The sequence below is a fragment of the Eubalaena glacialis genome, chromosome 8 (genome assembly GCF_028564815.1).
Source record: "Eubalaena glacialis isolate mEubGla1 chromosome 8, mEubGla1.1.hap2.+ XY, whole genome shotgun sequence".
Classification (NCBI taxonomy): domain Eukaryota; kingdom Metazoa; phylum Chordata; class Mammalia; order Artiodactyla; family Balaenidae; genus Eubalaena; species Eubalaena glacialis.
In genome coordinates this window covers 47,583,703-47,605,961 of record NC_083723.1, presented here as the reverse complement: position 1 = coordinate 47,605,961, position 22,259 = coordinate 47,583,703, and the positions used below count along the sequence as shown (strand labels likewise).

Below are 22,259 nucleotides of genomic sequence, written 5' to 3'. Positions count from 1 at the left end.
AACATTACGTCAGTTTTTTTCTAACAGGTATATTGTGAATTCAGAGTGAATTGAAGAATGATTTAAAATTCTGATACATCTATTTGATTGTCATAGACTGTTCAGACGAAGAGGCCAGTATTTACCGAGCATGAAAAGAATTTCATTGTATGAACTGTGACATAAAGAAATGACACTTATCCCACAAATGAATTCTAGAATCATTATTGCAATATATCATCTTGAACAAATTTACTGTCGATATAGACAGTTAAAAAATAGCAGTAGATTTCATGTTGTGGACTTTGTGGTATGGTAAGTAGACTGCTTTTTTATGGCATGCAGTTTACACAGAGAATTTACTAAAAGAGAAAACTACAAAACGATAATGGAAAGATTAGACATGACACAAACAATTGTACATATTTACACACAGACACACACACACACACACAGTAAGTCTCAACATTTGTGGCACTTACCGTCTTTGAAGTCACCCTGAACGCTGAATTAATTAGTAATCATTGCTCCTAGGGGAGATATAGGGTTAGGTTCCTGAGAGTCTCTAGTCACGACATTTTTGTCAGCTTTTCGATACCTAACCTTGTTTTATGTGTGTTTCTATTTAAAGACACCTTAGTTAGTATACATAGTTGATTACTTACCATTGAACTTATGGCTAACAGCACTATAACTAATGCCTGAACAAGGCTTATTTAAAACATGTTTTCTTCATAAGGCACATCACAGCCTTTTGGAGCTTAGGAACACGAGACAACACTTCAGCACTATGCTTAGGGGCCTTTTAATCAGCACAATCACTAACAAAAAGCACAACAGTATGAAAATGGGGCACTAAATAGACCATGAAAAGGATACCTGTTTACAATAGGAGAGCTGAAACAAGAAGGCAGGGTGTCACCTTGAACGACGTCATCTGGGAATGTACACGTTGGGCAACTCAGAGTTTTTGCCATTCTGAGCACACACATGTCTGTGAATGACTGCGAAACACCACAAGTATTGATATTGGAGTTACAAATAAATTTTGGCAAGTAAGCAAATGTGCAAGAACACAATCTGCAAGTAATGAAGATTGTGTATGTAGGTGATGAATGTATATGAAAACATTTTTGATGAGAAACAGTGTATTTCACGTTGGCTCTTCTGGAGGTTAGATTCCCCATAGCTATGCACAAAGTTAACCACATTCTTATCTCAACCAGAGCAGCTATGCTTTTGTTTATTTTGCGTATTGGACCTCTGTAAGATTTCATTTCACATTAGGAATCATAGCTCTCATATTAACCACATTCATCACAATGCCTTGTTCATATAAACCCTTAAGAAACATTGTGTTCTGAATGAATAAATGCATGCCTGCATAAATGGTTCTGTAGTTTAAAATATTTTTAAAAATTTAATAGAGAGGATCAGTTTTTCTCTTTCAAAAAATAATTGTTTGAAGGGTAATTATCCACAGAGCGGATCCCATTTGCCTATGGCTTCTCCACTTGCAGAATTGACTGAGTTTGTGGTGTCCTTAGAGACACTGTCGTCTCAGTCACCATCCCTAGAATTGCACATAGGCTCTCAAACTATCCTGTAGATTCATCCTTCCTCTGGTGCAATTCTAAGACAGTGATGATGACAATGCATCTTTTTCAAAGCGTTCTGGGTTCATGGAGATTGAACTCTAACAGAAAAGTATTTTGTTTAGGCCTGGGTTAAAACAATGAAAGATCACATGGTTTATTGGCAATAAGACCTATTCAAAGACGTAAGTGTTTTACTTCTAATGGTTCAACTTTCTTTATAAGAAAGAACACTCTGACTTCATTATTTTATTTAAGGATATTTGAGTTTCCAGAGCATGAGTAATATTCAAATGCAAACACAAAAATTATAATCCAGAGACAAACTATAAGATGCTTAGATTATTCACTACTTTTCTCATCCACATTTTGTCCTACTCTACTAGAAAATATTTTTTAAAAGAAAGCTGTATTTTATTTAAGTGTATTTTCCTTTTGATTTACTAAAATGAAAGCTGTAGACTGCTTGGCAGCAAACAGCTCACATAACTAGTATGATTTCAGGTAATTTATAACCACACTAAGGTATGTTTCTATATTTTTATTCCTAAAAAGGAAACGTATTTTTTTAATTTTTCAGGATCCAGTTCCTATTATTTCTATGGAGATTTCATCAAAGAGAGTAAGTTGTGTGTGTGTGTTCTATATATCAGATAAGGTCAAAGGATAGAAAGCTTAAGTATGTGTGCTTATATGTTAACAAGTTACAGTTTTATTCTGACAAAAATACATAGTGGTTTACAGGTAATAGATTTCTGCATTTTCTGTTTTTAGAAAGGTTGACAAGAGTAGGTTTACCTCTACAACCATGATAGGACCTTATTCCATGATTTTTTTTTTTGGTAATGTTTTTGCAAAAAACAATGGTAATGATGGTAATACAAAAGAGTGTACAGTGAAACACAAACCTCTTTTCTACTTTACTGGAACCAGCTTCTGGTGTAAATTTCTTCAGAAGTAGTTGTTGCATATATTGCCTCATTTATTTATAAATAACCTTTTATGTTTAGGCAAATGGGAACATGTGATGTTGATTGTTCTGCTACTTCTACTTTTTACTTAATAACATACCTTACAGTTTATTCCACATTATTCTATATGTATCTACATCACTTTTCTACATGTTATATGTCAATGTGCACTGTTGGTGGGAATGTAAATTGGTGCAGCCACTATGGAAAACAGTATGGAGGTTCCTCAAACAATTAAAAATAGAACTGCCATATGATCTAGCAATTCTGCTTCTGGGTATTTATCCAAAGGAAACAAAAACACTAACTCAAGAAGGTATATGCACCCCCATGTTCATTGAAGGATTGTTTACAATAGCCAAGACATGGAAATGAACTAAGTGTCCATCTATGAATGACTGGCTAAATAAATTATATATATATATACACACACACACATACACACCCACATACATATATACATACATATATATATATATACACACACAATGGAGTATTATTCAGCCATAAAAAAGGAAGAAATCCTCCCATTTGTGACAACATGAATAAACCTTGAGGGCATTATGCTAAGTGAAATAAGTCAGAGAAAGACAGATACCATATAATCTCACTTATATGTGAACTATTGGCAAACAACAACAGCAGAAACAAAAACAAGCTCATAGATACAGAGAGCAGATTGGTAGTTACCAGAGGCAGGGGGCTGGGTGAAATGGGTGAAGGTTATCAAAAGGTACAAACTTTTAGTTATGAAATAGGTAAGTCCCGGTGATATAATGTACAGCATGGTGATTATAGTTAACAATACTGTATTGTGTATTTGAAAGCTGCTAAGAGAGTAGATCTTAAAAGTTTTCATCACAAAAAAAATTTGTAGATTTGTAGTGTGTGATGAGGGCGGTGAAGTAGACTGATTGTGATCATTTCACAATATATACAAATATCGAATCATTATGTTATACAGCTGAAACTAATATAATGTTATATGTCAGTTGTATCTCAATTAAAAATGCAAAAAAGACCATTTACTTTTCCAATCTCCTACTGGACATTCCTATAGATCTTTTAAAAAGACCTACAATGTTAGATGACAGAAGACTCTACTTAGATAATGAAAAAAATAGTCAACTTCTTGAGATTTTTGTCAGCCTTGCTCTAGCAATTTTATTACTCATGCATCCAAGCCTGTAAAAGTATTTCAGATCTTGGAGAAAATGAAAGTATCAGTGTTCCATTATCTGTCTTGAGTAACTGCAGTCATTTAAGTGAGTATCCACAGAGGCGATCGTGTAGGAATGTGAAAATCCAGGTGTAAGAGCTCAGTGAGAATTCTGTCCATTTCTACCAGTGGCCTCTCTCTTCCTTGATGTCTGTAGCAACAGCTCTATATTGGATCTGCTTCTGCCGTGGCCCAAGTCAGATTCCATCAGTGTGACATGTATGGAAGTGCTTGTGCAGACTGCTGCCTGGCTCGAGACCCTTACTGCGCCTGGGATGGCATATCCTGCTCCCGGTATTACCCAACAGGCACACATGCAAAACGGTGAGACAGAGTCTTCCATGGAATCTTTCCCTGATTTAGAGAAACAAACCTAACACTATTTTCTTTTCTTTTTGTACCCATTCCATGAAAATAACCGTGGTTTTTTTTGCTTGTTTGTTTTTTTTCAGTGATTTTTCATTTATTCCAAAGTAACTTTGTTTTTTTTGTTTTTATATTGGAGTATAGTTGATTTACAATGTTGTGTTTATTTCAGGTGTACAGCAACTTGATTCAGGTGTACATAGACTTTAGGTATATCTATTCTTTTTCAGATTCCTTTCCCATATAGGTTATTACAGAGTATTGAGTAGAGTTCCCTGTGCTATACAGTAGGTCCTTGTTGATTATTTTATATATAGTAATGTTTATACATTAATCCCAACCTCCTAATCATCATAGTCCTATTTTGTTCATAATATAAGTTTTGAAAACTCCACATTTTACTGAAAAATAACTCCCATTAATTATTGTGTAGAGACTGGGCTGAGCAGGCTGCCGGGGTTTTATTTTTCCTCCGGGTTTGAATCAACTCTTCCCCCTCCTGAAACTTTTGCTGCAAGACATGAAACCAGTTTAGATAAACGTAAAATGTGGAAATGGCTAGCCACCCCACACATGAGGAATTCAAAGACTTAAAAGGAAAATAAATAAATAAATTCTAAAATACATCCTGCATTTGCCCTGTGTCCTCCCGAACAGCTGGTCTTCATTTATTTCATTTTGAAAGTGAATATTTTAACTCCTAGGCAAATGCATGACCTGTATAATTAATGAAATGTGTGATTTAATTCAACACAAATGAAAGGTACTTAAAGACCTCCAAACTCTAATATCTACAATTCAGTGGGGTCATTGCCACTTGTTAGAGGAGGTAAATCCTGGGATTCTTTGAACAGGAGACCTTGAGGTACAGAAAGTATTTTAAAGAATAAGGATCTTTCTTCACTCAAGTCAGAAGAAATTGTGCATTCTTTGGGGAGAAAAATAAGGGAAAATATTTTTATTATAGAATAAGCAATTATCTTTTTCACTTGATAAAGTGACTAAAGATAATATAAAGCAAAAATATAGACTCATATACAGTTTCCCTACTGAAAAGCAACTTTTATTAATTTCATTTACTCTTGCTCTTTCACTTTGGGCTACTTTTCTTTAAACCTTTTTCAAAATCGAATTTAATCTAATCTAATGCAGTTGTTATTTTTCTAAGTTTACATGTATAGTAGAATCTCATTTTTAAAAAAACTTAGTCACTAATTCAAATTTTTGTTAATTTGACCTTAGCTAAGTTAACATTCCATTGAGTGTTTAAAGGTATACTAAGCAGATAGTAAAAAGATGCTTTGAGAGGACATTTGTGAACTTAATAATTTACCAACTGTATTAAAGAATAGAGTGAGTTAATTGATTTTGTACAAATGCTTATTGATATTTGAAAGCAATTCTTGAGGAATATAGCCATGTTATTAATTGAAAATATTGTTTTATGATTTATTCACTCATTAAGCCAGTTTCTGTACTGTGTTCAAGGGGTATGAAGAAACAATCACAGCCCCCTGTCTGTAGGAAATCAGAACCTGAAGTGGAGAATGGAATTGTAAATAAGGATGATAGCTCACCACTGAGCACTTAGTATGTGTAAGGTACTGGACTAAGTGCAATACAAATAACACATTATTTAATTCTCAAAAGAACCCAACCTTTGAGGTTAGTCTTAAAGGTAGAGATATAAGGAGATTCCAGCTAAAGAGAATTAATTGTTTGTACAGAGGCACAGAATGTTCTGGGAAAGCCGTGTAGTTCCATAGGTTAGGAGTGAAGTGGTAGGATCTAAGGGCAGAAAGGTAGTTTTACCAAAAGTAACAATTATTTACCCTATTGTTTTTAGCAACAATCAATATGTTTACAAGCCTTGCATCAGATACTTCCGAATAGCAAGGTTTTGTATTAGGCATGCAAGAGCGATGAAGAATTTTAACTGAGCAGTTTCCATAGCTAAGTATGTCTTGGTATACAGTGCATCTTGTAAGATTGTACATGCACAAGTTTGTAAGATAGTATTTAAAAGGGTGGACAAAAAGAGTTATTTAGAAAAAGTTAAATGAATGGGCAAAATCATAGACAGGAAGGACTGAGATGCTGGAGTCAGGAGCCATACTCAAGTGAATTAGTTCAGTTCAGTGACATGTAATGCAGATCTTCCAGTAGCGTCACTATTGTGAACCGTCACCCACCCCTGGAGGAGAACTTTTTGGATAAATTCCAGACATAAAGGGAAAATAGTTTGCTTTTATAGCAGATCGTTTTTGCTTCAGATCTGACTAGCAGCAGAAATTGAAAACTGGTCATTAAAATAAGTACTCTTCTGTTCACGGAGTGAAAATGAGTCAACAGAGGAAAAACATTACTTCGCAATTCAAACCACTTGTTTAGAATAGTCTTCCAAAATACACTATAATTTCTAGAGCTAGGTCTTTTTCTTCCCCCTTGCTCTTGTATTCTGTCTATTTCCAGCATTCTCTTTAAAAGTTTCCAAGAGGCAAGAGATATAAGAAAAATATGCGACTTTGAGAATAAAAGACAACTTTGCTTAACCTTTCTAAAACTCTTGCTTTTAATACACTCTTTTTTAAATGCTGAAGTAACGAACAGCTATTTTAGGATAGTATAAAATGAACTGAAGCTTTATTGGAGAATGTGATATCTTTCTTTTTAAATGCATGTTTCCAGTGATTTTAAACAAAATTTTTGTACAACTATCCACAATGCTTATCTAGTATTAGCTGATTGTAGTTCCCTTTATCTCACATCATCTGTTTAATAAATATGATACAATATCATTTCTGCAAAGTGGAACCTATTTCGCATTTCACTGATTTATTCCTGTTCCATCATTCATTATTGCTCAGCAGCCTTGGGATTCCCAATACCAAAGCAATACTCAATGAAGTGAGGAATTAACAACAGCCTTTTATTCTCATCTAGAGCGGCTATCAGTTGTATAATAGATGTTAACGCTAGTATAAAATAATATAGAGGCATAAAACTTTTAAATTTTGCTCCTTACTTTTCTGTCAATGTTTATTTGCAGTTTAGCTAAGTAGAATGATCCATGTGGCAGTTTTAATCTTAACTTTGTAAAATCGCAGGTCTTTAGGTAAGGTTTTCTAATCAACAATCTATCTTTTTTTAAACATGCTTTCGCACACAGGTCATAATCCTAAAAATCGATTGGAAATATTCATCTGTCCTAGCTTTCAATATAGGGAAATACTTAAATGGTTGTTCAAGTATTGAGTTCTTAACTAGGATCTGAACTCATGTGTGAGAAAGCACTCCATCTCTTGAAATAACGTTCCAATATCACTATTTGGTGACCATGAGGAAAACCTAGAATGAAAAAAAAATATATTGAGAGTGGAATTTAGGGTCAGTTAGCCCAACTTTATTTTACGAAGGAGGACACACAGAACCAGGAAAGGCCAAGGATATGTAAAAGTTCCTGCAGCACATGAGTGGTGGATTGGGATTTGAATCTGGTTCCCTTTTCCAGATTTGATCATTGCATATGGTTAAAGCATCTCTTTATCACTCTGGAAGTCTCACCCATTTCCCTCTGGGGTAAAACTTCTGTTTTGCCTTCTGGTTTTCCCTCAGTCTTGAAGATATGCCATGATTTAGAGAAGCAAGTAGTATTTTCTGCCTTTATGTAATACTTCCATTTTTATCTCAAATCTGAATTAACATGCTGAAGATCTTGATTTTAGCTTCCCAGTACTAATAATGATAATTTCCATTGTTTAATTCCTGAGAACAATGCTTACAAATTTGAAACATGGTATATACTCTGGAATTCTTTTTCCATGGATAAAGAATATTGTCATTTGTCAATTATATGTCTAAGCGAACTATAAAACATGAAAATATACTAGAAGCGTATTTGCCTATTAGAGGCAAATTGAGGAGAAATACAATATTTCTTGAGTTCCACTATATGTAAGACATCCTGTTAAATAGGTAAATGCACCATCACATTCGATAGAGGCATATACTTTCTAAATGTAATAACTGAATAAAAGTAAATTGAGTATATTATTAGTTTATTTTTATTAGCAATCATATTGATCATGATGGCTGTAGAACAAAATGTTTGGATCCAAGTACCTTTACTTAATGCACTTTAATATAGATAGGAATTTTATGCATTTTTACTCAAATAGGTAGTCTGCTTCAAATCCCACTGTCTTTATCTGCACACATTCTTTACCACCCAAGACACTCATTTTGAACTAGAAGACTTCTTGTTTAACTAAATTCTTAACGAAATGTAAAGAGAACCTTCTTAAATTATAATCAAACTCATGTGACGATTTAAAAAAGTTTTCTATAGATCTTATCCATTGAATAACATTCAATGGAAATATGGAAAACTATGAAACTTGGATTTTATCCTGGTTTCGTATGACTGATCAATTTTTTCAGTAGCAGAACACTACTTGAAACTTTAATGCGGTTGGCTATCTTTTAAAGTCTGGAAAATTGAAATCTGAACATCTCCTAAATGCATTTACTTACTTTCAGGCGATTCCGCAGACAAGATGTTCGGCATGGAAATGCAGCTCAGCAGTGCTTTGGACAGCAGTTTGTCGGTAATCCATAGAAAATCGATTGCCATGGGTTTCTTAGAGTGTGCATTGAAGATAAACTGCCAGCTTCTTAAAAAGGGTCCTTGTTTTCTTTGTGATTGGTACACACTAGAACAATGTTCCTGAAAGTATTCTGTTTTTCCATGTAGTTAAGATTTTGTGCATTTGATATATAATCTTTCCTAATTAGGAAAATGTTTTATCTACCCACCAAGCTTTATTGTTAGAATTCAAAAAGGGGACTCCTAGAACAAAAATGCTGCATACTTTAGGCGGCAGACGCCACAGTGATTTGCAGGATTTATTTCACCAGTTCAACCCTGGGAATATCTTCACCGTGTTTTTATAACTTACAGTAATTTTATCAAGAGTGATCTAACTTGAATCAAGTCACCTATTAAGATAGAATAAAGTGAAAAACTTCGACTCTTTCACTGGGTTTCTGATGAAAGGTGGTAGGTGGTCCAATGTGTAAAGGAAGAGAGAAAATTTCAGCTGTAGACAAATGTAAAGAAGTCAGACAAGACAGAAAAACACCGTCCTGGCTCTTTACACCATGATGGTGGTTGGTGAACAGGCTGCGCTCACCAGGAAGCAACAGGGGGAAGGGGCACCATGATTGGGAGACCAGAGATATTTATACACGGATCCAGAGATTGTGGTCCGGGATCAATTTGCTAGACCCCAGGCTGATTCAGGATTTGATGCAAGATGTAAGCCTCCGAGAATATTAGCTAGAGAAAGGTGGCATTATAATTTTAGGGAAATTTAGGGGTCAGCTTTGAATGCAAGGAGCATTCAGACATAGAAAAAAAATCCTGGGATCTAGTACTGAATTTGATCTTGGTTAAAACAACAAAGAATAAATCCACTTGCGTTTATTCCAAACTGCAGTTAGGTATACTTGCCTCTATGCCCATTTGAGTTCAAGTTCAGTGAGAGCCTTTCTGGGCCAAAATACAGATTATAATCAAGAAGCTCTGGTTCACAAAGTCCTTAGTTCCGTTTCGTACTCTTTTCTTCCTACCGGAGCCCCGTATCTGGATAAGTGCAGTCCATTGTCAAGATAACACTCACACTTGTGTTTATGTAGTGCCATATCTCCTCGATTTCTGCTTTCTGCTTTCGGTTGTAACCATGAATTTTAGTTCTATGCCTTGCTTAATTGTTTGGTGCTCACCTTCTCTTGCCCGCTTTATCAGTGGATGTTGCCACTGATTTTCCATGAATTTAACACTGATGCACCTTCTTACTGATCTGACTGTTACATCCTTTGGAACCAAACTTCCAGATACTTCTTTCTGTCTCACTCCATAGCCTGCTGTGCCTTTTGCCTAGATTTTGGTATGCTACTCTCCCTAAATAACTCCTGTATAGAAATTAACAATGAGTAATAAAAGTTATTCACTTTGCTATAGGGGTCTGAATAAAGAATCTTTAAAAAAATATTGTTTACCAGTAAAATCAAAGTCTCAAGGCTGATGTTAACATTTATGTTATAGGGGATGTTTTGGATAAGACTGAGGAGCGATTGGCCTATGGCATAGAGAACAACAGTACTTTGCTGGAATGTACCCCGCGATCTTTACAAGCAAAAGTTATCTGGTTTGTGCAGAAAGGACACGACACAAGAAAAGAGGAGGTAATTCATAGCTGCACATTCACACCGTGGTGTCTTGCATACAGTGTGCCATCAGTAAATAGATGATGATTTATTTGGGTACTTAAAAATTAAACAATCTCTTGTGCTATACCTGTCATTTTAAAAGTGGGGTTTTTTTTATTATGTGTGATTTATATACATATAAATATATATGTGTATAGGTATATGTGTATATGTATATATAAAGGTTTTAAAATACACGTGTAGATTTTTATATACATCTATATTTATAGAGATATATAAATAAATTATGTATGTATGTATAAATAAAATTTGGAACCTAGAATTAGATTTTAACTTAGGAGCTTTTTTTGGCTTCATGATTTTAGTGTCATATTGTAAAATTATAGTCTCAAATTGTATCACCCAAGGAAGGCAATGTTTTAGAAAAATAGCGAAATTAAACACCATTATCACACATATCTTAGACACATGGATAATAGAATTGAAACAACAGTAGCAGCGACATTAAACCAGTTGTTGATAAAGCTATTAAGTCATATGTGAGACATCAAATCAGGGGTTCCACTGTTGTCCAAAAAAAAGGCATCAGCTCTTTTATCCTTCTAAGCAGGTTTAGTGGTGAAGATTATATTTCTATAATTATCTAACTTATGAGAGAGGAACGAGTTGGGCTGCTTTTATAGATGGAAGACTGACTAGGCAGCATTTAAAGCACACATACAGAATAGTCTGGTGGCAAACACTGTATAGATGCATGCGGGTCTAGGGAGCTGGTTTTATGTAGGGAGGGGTCAAGGGTGTGAAGCAGATAAAGCTTAGGGAAGGCAGATAAAGCATTGTTGATGTGGGCTTTGAACTTAATTTTTACAAAAATGGAATTATAAAAATAGAAAATAGAAGAAAATTTGGGTATATTAAAGGGTGATAGACTTGGTGAATACTGGGGAAATGGTCCTTAGTAAAGAAAGGGTTACAAGTTGAATAAGGGGAAGAAATTCTAGAGACCTGCCTTAGGACACAGAGGACAGCTAATAGGTACTCATAAGATAGTGAGTCAGGAAAGTCTGTACCTCATTTTGACTCTGGAGATGAAACCTTTGTCATCGGAAGTTTAAATGACTGATTCTACATGTAGAGCACAATGACATTTTATGCCTTTTTTTTTCCTAGCCTGTTGTGAAACTAAAACTCCAACATGTTTTTGGTCAAGAATCATAAAGGACATTCTGGGAGATGACTAAATTTCTATATCCCAGGTTCCTGGGATAGCTATTAGAGAGGAAGATACCTCAACTTAACAAAGGCTATTAGAGATAATATAGAAAGACAATCAGGAGAGGAAAATTCTCCTAAATTTTCATGACATCATAACAATAAGTATGTGTCCAAAAAAGTTACAGTACATTGCACTGAAATAAATTATTGATTTAGTACTGAAGTATTTTCCATTGCACAAATCTGAGATAAAACTGGTTTTTAAATTCCATTGTAACTGACTTGGCAGGAGAGGACCTGGGAATATTCTATAGTTCCTCCAGTTGAATGGCTTCAGAAGACAGAGAAGTAATTCTTTCATCAGTAGTTTTCTTCACTCAGTATGTTCTGTTTCTGATTTGGAACTCACTGTAATCTGCCTCATTTGGAAACCTTTACCAAATCATTTTGACATGCTGCATCCAGTAGTGTTCAATTTTAAGTTTCTTTATCATATTAATATAATCTACTTCTTTTTCCCCAAATATTAGTCCCTATTTTCAACTACATTCAAATTTCCGTGGTATATTTACTGATACTCGAAATTTTGAGTTTACTCTATGCATGACAAGTTGTATCATAATCAGGTAGTGCTTGATTCTATAGACATAACAATGTATATTGATTTATTTACAATCTAAAACAAAACAAAGCACACAGTTGCTGACTTCATCAAAAGCTAAATGTGCGTGCTGTGTACACAAAGCAAAATGACTTTACGTGTGTATTCTTTCAGAGTTTTTTAGAGTCTGTTTAGAGTTTTTTTAGCATTTAGAGTTTGGACCATTTTTGCATTTATTATAGTTACTATAAGACATATAAGATAATTTTATTATCAAATCTTGACCATTGCAAAGGATGTTTAAGTTCACCTAGTCCAATTCTTAACTCATGTGGGTATGTTTTTTTAGAGTATCCCTGACCATGGCCGTCAAGGCTCATCCTGGACGCTACAAGCCACGGTCAGACCATAGCCTTTCTGCAAAGTTTTGATTGTCTATCCTTTTATTGAACTGCTATTTTTGAGTCTGGAATCCACTTACAGATCCACCCTCAACTCTCCTGAGCTGTCCAGAAATCATGTATTCAGGTGGATGACGTTTTTACTCCAATTAATACGTAGAAATGCTCCATAACCAAATTTCTAGAAAGCTTTTAGCAATTCAGTTATCTGGTTTCTAAACTGGATCACTGCAGTTCTCTCGAATATGCACTTTATAGTTTCTTGCTTCCTTAAATAACACATATGAAATGTAACATTTTATTAATTCCAGAAATGTTTATGGAAAGCCTAATTTATAAGTAATTTATAAGTACTTCATAAGGGAGCATTTTCCCTTGGCTTGATGACCTGGTTAATTGTGGTGTGCATTGTGATTATGACATCCTGGGGGAGAAGCCTTCATAGAAGGGACTTGGGAGATGAGGCTTTTCTTTAATGTGCATCTACTGTATACAGGAACTGGGGTAGGCACCTTACCTTATTATTCTCGGATCTCACAGCTGCACCTTAGGCATAAGAATCCTCATCTTACAATTGCAGAAACTAAAACTCAAAGAGGTAGAGCTCATAAAGTCAGTTACAGACCCAAGGTTTGAACTCAGGTATTCCTGACTCCCAAGCTGAGCTGCTTCACATTTATTCATCAGCCAAGTAACTAGGAATTTGCTATTTGCGTTTTATAAAATGTACCATTTTGTTCTTAAAAATGTATTTATAGATGAGATCATTGAGACACAGAATGTTTAATCACTTTCCTGGTTACTCATAGCTAGTGAGGCAGATTCAAATCCAGGTCTCTTAGTTCTTTCTACTAAATCACACCATCTTCTGAAATCAGAATTCTAAATACAGTTTCACATGCTCTGGGACAAGCATGGGGCAAATGGAAAACTGTTCACTGCAGCAGTTCTGGAATTTGATTTCTGAAAAATGCTCCTGTTGTCAGATATATATATGTGTGTGTGTATATATATATGTATATATATATCTATATTTTTTTCCATCAGAGTTTAGTGGAGCATGGTGCTTCAGCTTTGTTGGCACTCTACCTCATTTTCTTGGGTTTTAACTAAAATAATGCTTTATTCATTTATTTGAAACTTATTTAGTGAGCATCTATTATGTCCTGCTTTCGTAAAACTTGTACTCTGGAGAACAGAGAAAGATAGTAATAATAATAATATGACTAAATAAGAACATTATTTAATGTATCAGATGATGGTAAGGAGAAAAATACAAGAGAGATTACTTGCAGGGAAAGGTTGCAATATTAAACGGGTGATCATGGAAGGCCTTGCTAAGAAGTTCACCAACAAAGTGACATTTGCAAATGACTTGACCGAGGTGAGGTAATAGGCCATGTAACAGTGTTGGATAATGGCTTTCTGGACAGTGAGAACAGCAGGTGCAAAGGCCCTGTTTCATCAGGAGGGCACCTGATATATTAGAAGAACATCAGAGTGGAGGGCAACGTGGCTGGAGGAGACAGAGCAATACTAATAATTGCTAATAACTAATAAACTGAGTCAAAAAGTGAGGTAAAGGACCAGCTCATGCAGGGATTTGTAGGCCCTTATAAAGGGCTTTAGTTTTTGCTCTGAATTAAATAGAAAGCCATTGGGTAGTTTTCAGGAGAGCTATGATATGATCAAAATTTGGTTTTAAAAAGATGACTTTGGTTACTGTATTAAGACTGTAGCATGTGGGTGTGGAGATAAAGGTGGAAGCAGGTAGTCATTGGGATGATAGGGACATACATCATTATGTTCTATGACACAACATTAACTGTCAGTGTGCCCTTCACCTACAAAGTCAAAGGATGGGCATGTGGCCGCCTCATACACATAAGAGCAAGTGCTTCACATATATTCTTCAGTATTATTGAAAATTGTGAAGGCTGTTTAATATATTTAATATCTCAGATGGAATTCATTTTCAACCTTCTGTTCTCCTCCCCAAGTGTCTAAAATTAGTGTTTTGAATTCAATAAATATTCATTCAGAGTCTACCTTAATAGGTGATGAACAAATCATAGCCTTAGCCCTTTTGAAGCCTATAGGCTTACAGTGAATACGGTTATGTAAACAAATAGTTATAATATATTGTGTTCATTACAACGTAGTATGAAACCATAGGAAAAGAAAATTGTCTCAACCGACAGGTCAGGTGTGGAGGTGGCACTATGGACACTTAGGAAAAGATCCAAGGCAGAGGTGTCATTTGAGCTGTGTCTTAACGGATAAATAGAAGCCGACTAGCAGAAAGAGTGGTGTAATCATATGTGCTAGAGATGACAAACAATACGGTCAGTGTAGATCTGTGGAGGATATGAGGATGCAAAAATGAGTAGATCCACCAAGGAACCATTTCACTTTATCTATAAGCCAATGAGAATGCCTTAGACAAACTGTTTAGACACATTACTCTAGAAACTGGCTTACCAGCTTGGAGGATAAGCAAGATGTCAAGGAGACCATTTAAGAAGATATTTCAATGGTCAAGTGAAAGAGTTTTGATCAAACTAAACAGTGGTAGTAGGAAGGGAGAAGACAGGTTTTAATTTTTATGAGATAACATTGAGTGCATTTGATATTTGAGATAAAAGAGAAATGATCAAAAGTGATCCATATGTTCCCGGTTTGGGTGTTTGTGTGGTTGATGGTGCAGTGATGTGATTCCAATAATACAGGGAGGAAAGGAAGAGTTTGATTTGGGCCATATTGAATTGGGGCTCCTGTAAAGCTTGCGGACAGAGCCGTCCTTCTGGTATATGCATGCCTGGGAATATAAAGCCCAAAGGAAAGATTTGGAATGGCAAGAGATGTGTGAGAGACATTAGCAAAGAGGTGGTAGATTCATGGAGATAATAAAAGTAAGAATAATATAGCAAGCATCTATACTTAAATATGGCTTACTGTGTGCCAGGCACTGTCCTAAGAATGTTACCTATAGTAATACTTTTAATCATTGCAACACCCTTATGAAATAGATAGAATTATTGTCCCCACTTTATAGATAAAGAAACTGAAGCACAGAGATTGAGTTACTTGCATAATATCACATATGAAATCAGCCTGAATTTGAGCCAGATATTCTGGTTTTAGCCCTAGGCCCTTAGTTACACTTCAGTGGTGCCTCTAACTGCCATAGCCTGCCTTGGAGGCTTGGAGTAAATAAGAAGCATTGTGAACTAAAGCTAGAAGCAAGGGGAAAATGCACATATAGGGAAAAAATAGGAGAAGAAAAAACTCTAAAAGATGAAGAGTAAAATCGTTAGAGAAACAAGTCATAATTATAGTTAACATTCATTTAGTGCTTACTATGTGCCCTGTACTGTTCTAAGTGCTTCATGTATAGTAACTTTTCTAAAACTTACAACATTTCTCTGTGGTAGTTAGTATTATTATGTGCATTACAGAGATAAAATTAAGTAACTGATGCAAAGTACACAAATGGTAAGTACCACTAGAGTACTATAGCTTGAGGAAGTAGAGATGGTGCAGTTGGGGATGTGGTATAGTAGAACTCAGAGAAAAGGAATTGGATAAGGACAAAGTAACAAACAGCACCCATTGAAAAATTCAGAAAATAAGTGCTCAGGCTCTAGTGAGAATGTTCAGTAGAATGGTTAAGCCAGGAGCCATCTAGCAACAGATGAAGTGATGCTGATGCACGGGGCTGTGTGGGATTCGAAACAGTTCGTATAGTGTTCTCGACCTAAAGGTTTAGGTGAGAAGTTTGAGAGAGGTCAACAATAGGAGACGAGAGTTGAAAGAACTTCTGCTTTGCTTTTTTGGCTTAAGAAAAACAGTGACTTGGTCATGTTTAGAGGTTGAAGGGAAGTAGCCATAAAGAAGAAAATGTGCAGTTAATTGATGAAGCAAGATGAAGAGTATGGGAGAGAATATCATTACAGAAGTGACAGGGTCGATTCTAAGAAGGAAGAGGAAGAACCCTCATTCTCTGAACTGAGGAGAAAAGAAAAGAAAGATTTTATGTATGTGGATAAGGGTAATTTCATTTACAGAATCCTAGTTTAGCTGTTCCATAGGCCTTCTATAATTGTTTAAATTAGGTGGCCGTATATATTTCTACATATAATTTTAATTTGGAATACAGCTCAAATCTTCCTTATATGAAGGAGGTATAAAGTATGTTTGTGTGATTGCAAAGGACAAAACTGTTAGAAACACAACTAAATCACCCAAAAATGATATACCCTAGTTTATGAAGTCTCAGTTTCTGCAGTTTGATGTATTTGAATTTACAAGCCTCCAAAATAATTGCAAAAATTTGATCCTGAGTAACATCCCAAAGGAAAGGCATCCATACTTGTTAAGGCATGTGGTTGGACAATTGAATTTTTCTCTGTGTATTTTTCTTTCTCTAAAATGCATGAGCACTATATTTTAAAACGAAGTAATTGAGGGACTTCCCTGGCAGTCCAGTGGTTAAGACTGCCTTCCAATGCAGGGGGTACGGGTTCAATCACTGGGCAGGGAGCTAAGATCCCACATGCCAGGGCCAAAAAACCAAAACGTAAAATAGAAGCAATATTGTAACAAATTCAATAAAGACTTTAAAAATGGTCCACATCAAAAAAAAAATCTTAAAAAAATTTTTTAAATGAAATAAAACTAAGTAATTGAGGAAAAATTGAAATATGCATTGATTTGCTTAGATTTTATTAGTTCACTGTGTGTAATTTTCACTTATCATGGCAAAGAAAGCCATAGTTTCTTCAAGCTACTCAGATTAGTGTAACTGCTCACGTTAATACGATCCTCATTTTGAATGTTTTAAGTTTGGAATATATTATTTTTAACCTGAAAATAGAATAGTCTTTGGAACCTTGACAATAATTTAAAACAGAAGTTAGCAAAGTACAACCTGCGGGCCAAATCTGGCCCTCAGCCTCGTTTATAAATAAAATTTTATTTGAAAACTGCCACGCTCATTTGTTTACCTGGTGTCTATGACTGTTTTCATGCTACAACTGCAAAGTTGAGTAGTTATAACAGAGACCATATGACATATGAAGCCCCAAATCTTTACTTTATAGCCCTTTACGGGAAATGTATTGACCTCTGATTAAAGAGCTCAAAATGAAAACGTATACAAGTAAAGTCTTATTAAGTACCTCTGTACTTTGGACAAAATATCTTTTCATGAAAAACCAAGCCCTCATTTTGTGCTGAGCACTATAATTTCATTGGAATGAGTTTTCAACAAAACCAAACAAAATGAATATTTTCTTGGAATGTGTTCTTTTGGATTTTATTCTTTACTGACAAAACCAATGTGCCTCCCAAAGACACCGTAAACAAAGTTGGGTTCTAGGAAGGAGTTGATAAATCTCCAGTGGGGAAGTTTCAGAGCAATCCCAAAATACGTAAAATATTCTTCATGCCCATGCCAAAGTGGTATAAGGCAGGCCAGTAAGCTTCTGGTCCATAAGACCATCATCATAATTTATCCCTTGGTAAGCATGGAAGATTTATTTCCCCCTTGATCTTTGTTGATCCCTCCATTGAGCATTCTCTACTTAAGGGAAACTATTTTTGTGTGTTTGTGTGTCTTAAAAATAAAGTATCAATTTTATGCACTGTATAGACTGCTTAAATAATGCTCAAATGTGCATGTTTATTATAGAAAATTCAAGAGAGGATGTAAGTTGACAGCAAAACTCCAAAACTTGAATTTGACTTTACTCTCTCAATTCTTTTTTAACTCTATACCAAAAATTTGTCACTTCTTAACTTCATCTTCAGACCACCTACTGAGTAGGATAACCAAGTTATTTAAATATTGTTGAGAAATCTAAGAGGCATAGTTAACTTATCAGTCAGCAGTTCCTTCCAGATAACTTAGAGTTCATTGCATCTATGCTAAATTTGTACAGTCTCCATGAAAGCATAATTTTATTGATGATTCAATGCATTATGGAGACAGCTTCTCTTGTAAAAACAAAAGAAAGAAAAGTGGAGTACACAAAGTACATCTTTTAATGTTGCAGTTGCATTATGTAATCAAAACTCGGAAACTTTTGAAGCAAAATCTTATCTTCATTGTACCATCTTGTTTGCTAGATGGCTCATATTTTCTTGACCTTCACCAATGCTAGCTAATCCATGACAGGGGTCAGTGACAGCCCTAAGTTTACAATTCTGTCTTTATTTACATGTTTTGAAAGCATCAGATTTGTTTCACGTGAATATTATTTCTTTGTTTTTCTTGTTATCATAACATTAAAGTATGTGAAATCTTTGCCTCGTTTGAAACATCTGTTTAGTAGTTTTGATGTTTCTACTTCAGTCTATTAAAAAATGTTCTCATCTTTTCTAAACTAACAACTATTTACAGGTAAATATTCAAAACTTACATTTTTGAACCTTGACAAGCATGTTTTTTATAATGTCATATGCCCCGTATTTTAGTTCTGGAGTAATTAGCAATATAGCTTATTAATTTCATTTTTTCCATTGCAATGGCAAAGACAGTTTCTGTTGTATGAAGGGAAAATATAAAGCAGCTATGTGATCGTAAGAATGGATCTAGAGTTTCAGGTAGAACTCTCTTCTGTTAATTTTCCAAGAGAATGCTGAACATCTTTGAAAATTAAACATATATCTTTCTAGATCTATGGAATCAGATCCCGATCTGTTTAATCCCACTGAGACCAGTCTGACTCTGGACATCTGATTAAACGAAGTAACATGGTAATGCAGAAAGTAACTTTAAAAGTATATTTTAGAGACACTTGGATCTCAGAATTTATCATACTTTCCTCTTTCCTTTGGTCACTAGGAAATTTAGTTTTGAATTTATACTCCAGTTAGAGTAGCTGTTCAGGGCCTTACGGTATGCAGTTTTGTGTTCAAACATTATCTTTACTTTCATCCTCTGTCCTCTTATTCCCTTCATCCTGATCATCCTGATATTCTTTTTTTTTTTTTTTTTTAATTTTATTTATTTGGCTGCATCAGGTCCTACTCGCGGCATGCGGGATCCTTCACTGTGGCGCATGGGCTCTTTGTTGCGGTGCACGGACTTCTCTAGTTGCGGCATGTGGGCTTCTTTCTAGTTGTGGCTTGCAGGCTCCAGAGCGCACGGGCTCAGTAGTTGCGGCACGCAGCCTCTCTAATTGTGGCACGCAGGCTCTAGAGCACACGGTCTCAGTAGTTGCAGCGCGTGGGCTTAGTTGCCCCACATCATGTGGGATCTTAGTTCCCCGACCAGGGGTAGAACCCACATCCCCTGCATTGGAAGGCGGATTCTTAACCCCTGGACCACCAGGGAAGTCCCCTGATATTCTTATCTATAGAAATTTTCAATAAAACATTACTTTTAAACTGCTGTTTGCTCATGTTCGAACACTATTTCTAAAAGTATATAATTATAGTATGCTAGAGCATGAACAGATCTTACAGACAATTTAGTTTATTGTTTGCCAAACCAGGGTGATCATTACAAACATTTGGATTTTTTGTTGGTTTGTTTGTTTTGCTTTTTGGTTCTTATTTTTGACTTCAGTTGCATAATTTAATCATACTGCTTAGTTTATGGCACATTGTCATGGTCAGTCCACACAAATGCCCTCTCTTGTTTGACTTTATTTTTCCTAGGCCACCTTTCTCCATTTTCATCCTTGCTTCCCCATGTACATCCACTGTAATGATTGGGATAAGTCCAGTACTACATTTGTATATTGAACAAGTATGTAACATTTTTAGTGTACATGAGCTGTGAAAATAAATGTATTGTGTTATAAGTCTTATTCTGCTTCTACTTTTTAAAACTCAGCACTGTGTTTGTATGGTTTATCACTGTTGCTGTGTGTGTCTGTGTTTCGTTGTTTCTGAAGGCTGCTCATCCCATTGCGTGTATTCATTGCTCCTAATTGATCCACTCCCCTACGAGTGGACCAAGAGTGTTGTTAATTCTCACTACCATATCTTTAATGATCATCTCTGCAGGTAACCCCTTACAGATCTGAGTGCAAATTTCTAAATTATTATCTGTCAACATCTTTCATTTCTATAACTATTGCCAGGTTGCTTTGCAGAATTTCTGCACCATCTGCACTCTCAAAGCAGTTCATGTGGGTTCCCATTTCCGTATATCCTCACCTATATTTGGTATTTTCTATTTTTTGCCTTTCTTCTGGGTATAATGTAGTATTTCATTTAAATTTACATTCCTAAAATTACTAGTAAGGTTGAACATTAACTTTGCATACTTATTAAACATTTGGGTTTCTCCTCTGAATTGCCTATTTATATGCTTTTTCCATTCCATTTTTTATTTCTCTTTGTTGACTTTCAAGAATTCTTTGCATCTTCTGTGTACATTAATCCATTCTTGAATATAAATATTCCAAACTTCTTTGATATAGTTGATATTTTGAATACATTTTTCACAGTATAGAGTTCTTATTTATGATAACTTCCTTCTCAGCATCTTCTTGTGTTAGATTTAAGTTTTCTCCAGTTGGATCTTTAATCTGAAGTAAATACAACTTTACTTGTTCTCTGTATAGTGTGGTAGGTTTCCCCAAATGAGCTATTAAGTAATTCATCCTGTCTCTCTTGGGGAATCATCTCTGTCGTATAGCAAGTTCACATTGGAAAGTGTTTTTAATAAAAGGAAAATTTTATTTTTATACTGTAATATATGATACATTTTCTGTAAGTCAAACAAATTTTTTTTTTATTGAAAGCAGGCCAGATAAACAAATATATAAAATTGTTGGTCTTTATTTCTTTACTAAAACTGATTTCATTGTTAAATATATTCTGAACTAAACCAATTCAAGGCCTATGTCTGTCCATTTCCTATAAAAAGTGTGGAACCATATGGTTGATACACATGGAAATCACTGCTTCTTCCTGACTAGCTACCAGATGTGCAGGGTTCTTTGTTCAATTACTTTGTTTATTTGACATTATGAAACATACTGAATCAATCTCTATAGCTAAGAATATTAAAACCATTTTCAGTAAGAAATTTTGTGTTTTTATAGATTGCCTATAAGAATATTTGATAAAATGATGTATTATGTACCATCTTCTTGACCAAGGAAATCTGGTCTGCAGGCAGAACAGCTGGATGAAAACAATTCTGTAAGAAAGATTTGATGTTGAAGGTATCCATGTTAACAAAAGTAGAAAGATTAAATCGTGGAAAGACTTCAAATACAAATTTCTAAGCCATTTTTTTATTTTTAGGCATTCATAGGCCATGGAAGATATATTTAACTTTCAAAGCAGTTTAACCTTCATAGTGTACAGCTGTCCAGACTCAAGAGTTAAAACATCTTTTCCTGAATTTATGATTCACTGTAACCAGGAGGGGAGACCAAAATTCCAAGACAGGCACTATCTATAACATGCAAATAAATGACGTAGGACAATTCCCATTGTAATTGTCGTGCTTCCACATTTTTGAACCAGTCTGGGCTTTATCTATACACAGTGCAGTTTCTGAAACTTGGGTTTCTGATTATGAAAGAAACACCTGCTTTTTATACCAGACTTGGAAACAAAAAACAAAAAACAAGAAAGTCCTTCTCATCCAGTGATGAAAGATTTGTATTTATTTCTATTTTTGCTTTTTGTTTTATTTCAAAACACTTTCATAGA

At 35.1% G+C, this 22,259-nt stretch overlaps 1 protein-coding gene across 1 annotated transcript in view; it reads left to right on the top strand.

Moving 5' to 3' along the window:
- The window catches only part of SEMA3E (semaphorin 3E), a 260,670-nt gene that overhangs the window by 234,916 nt on the left and 3,495 nt on the right, over nt 1-22,259 (top strand). Inside the window, exons 13-16 of the mRNA XM_061197660.1 lie at nt 2,155-2,196; nt 3,922-4,088; nt 8,670-8,737; nt 10,237-10,376. Coding sequence (XP_061053643.1) covers nt 2,155-2,196; nt 3,922-4,088; nt 8,670-8,737; nt 10,237-10,376 — 417 coding nt within the window. The remainder of the gene's footprint in view (nt 1-2,154; nt 2,197-3,921; nt 4,089-8,669; nt 8,738-10,236; nt 10,377-22,259) is intronic.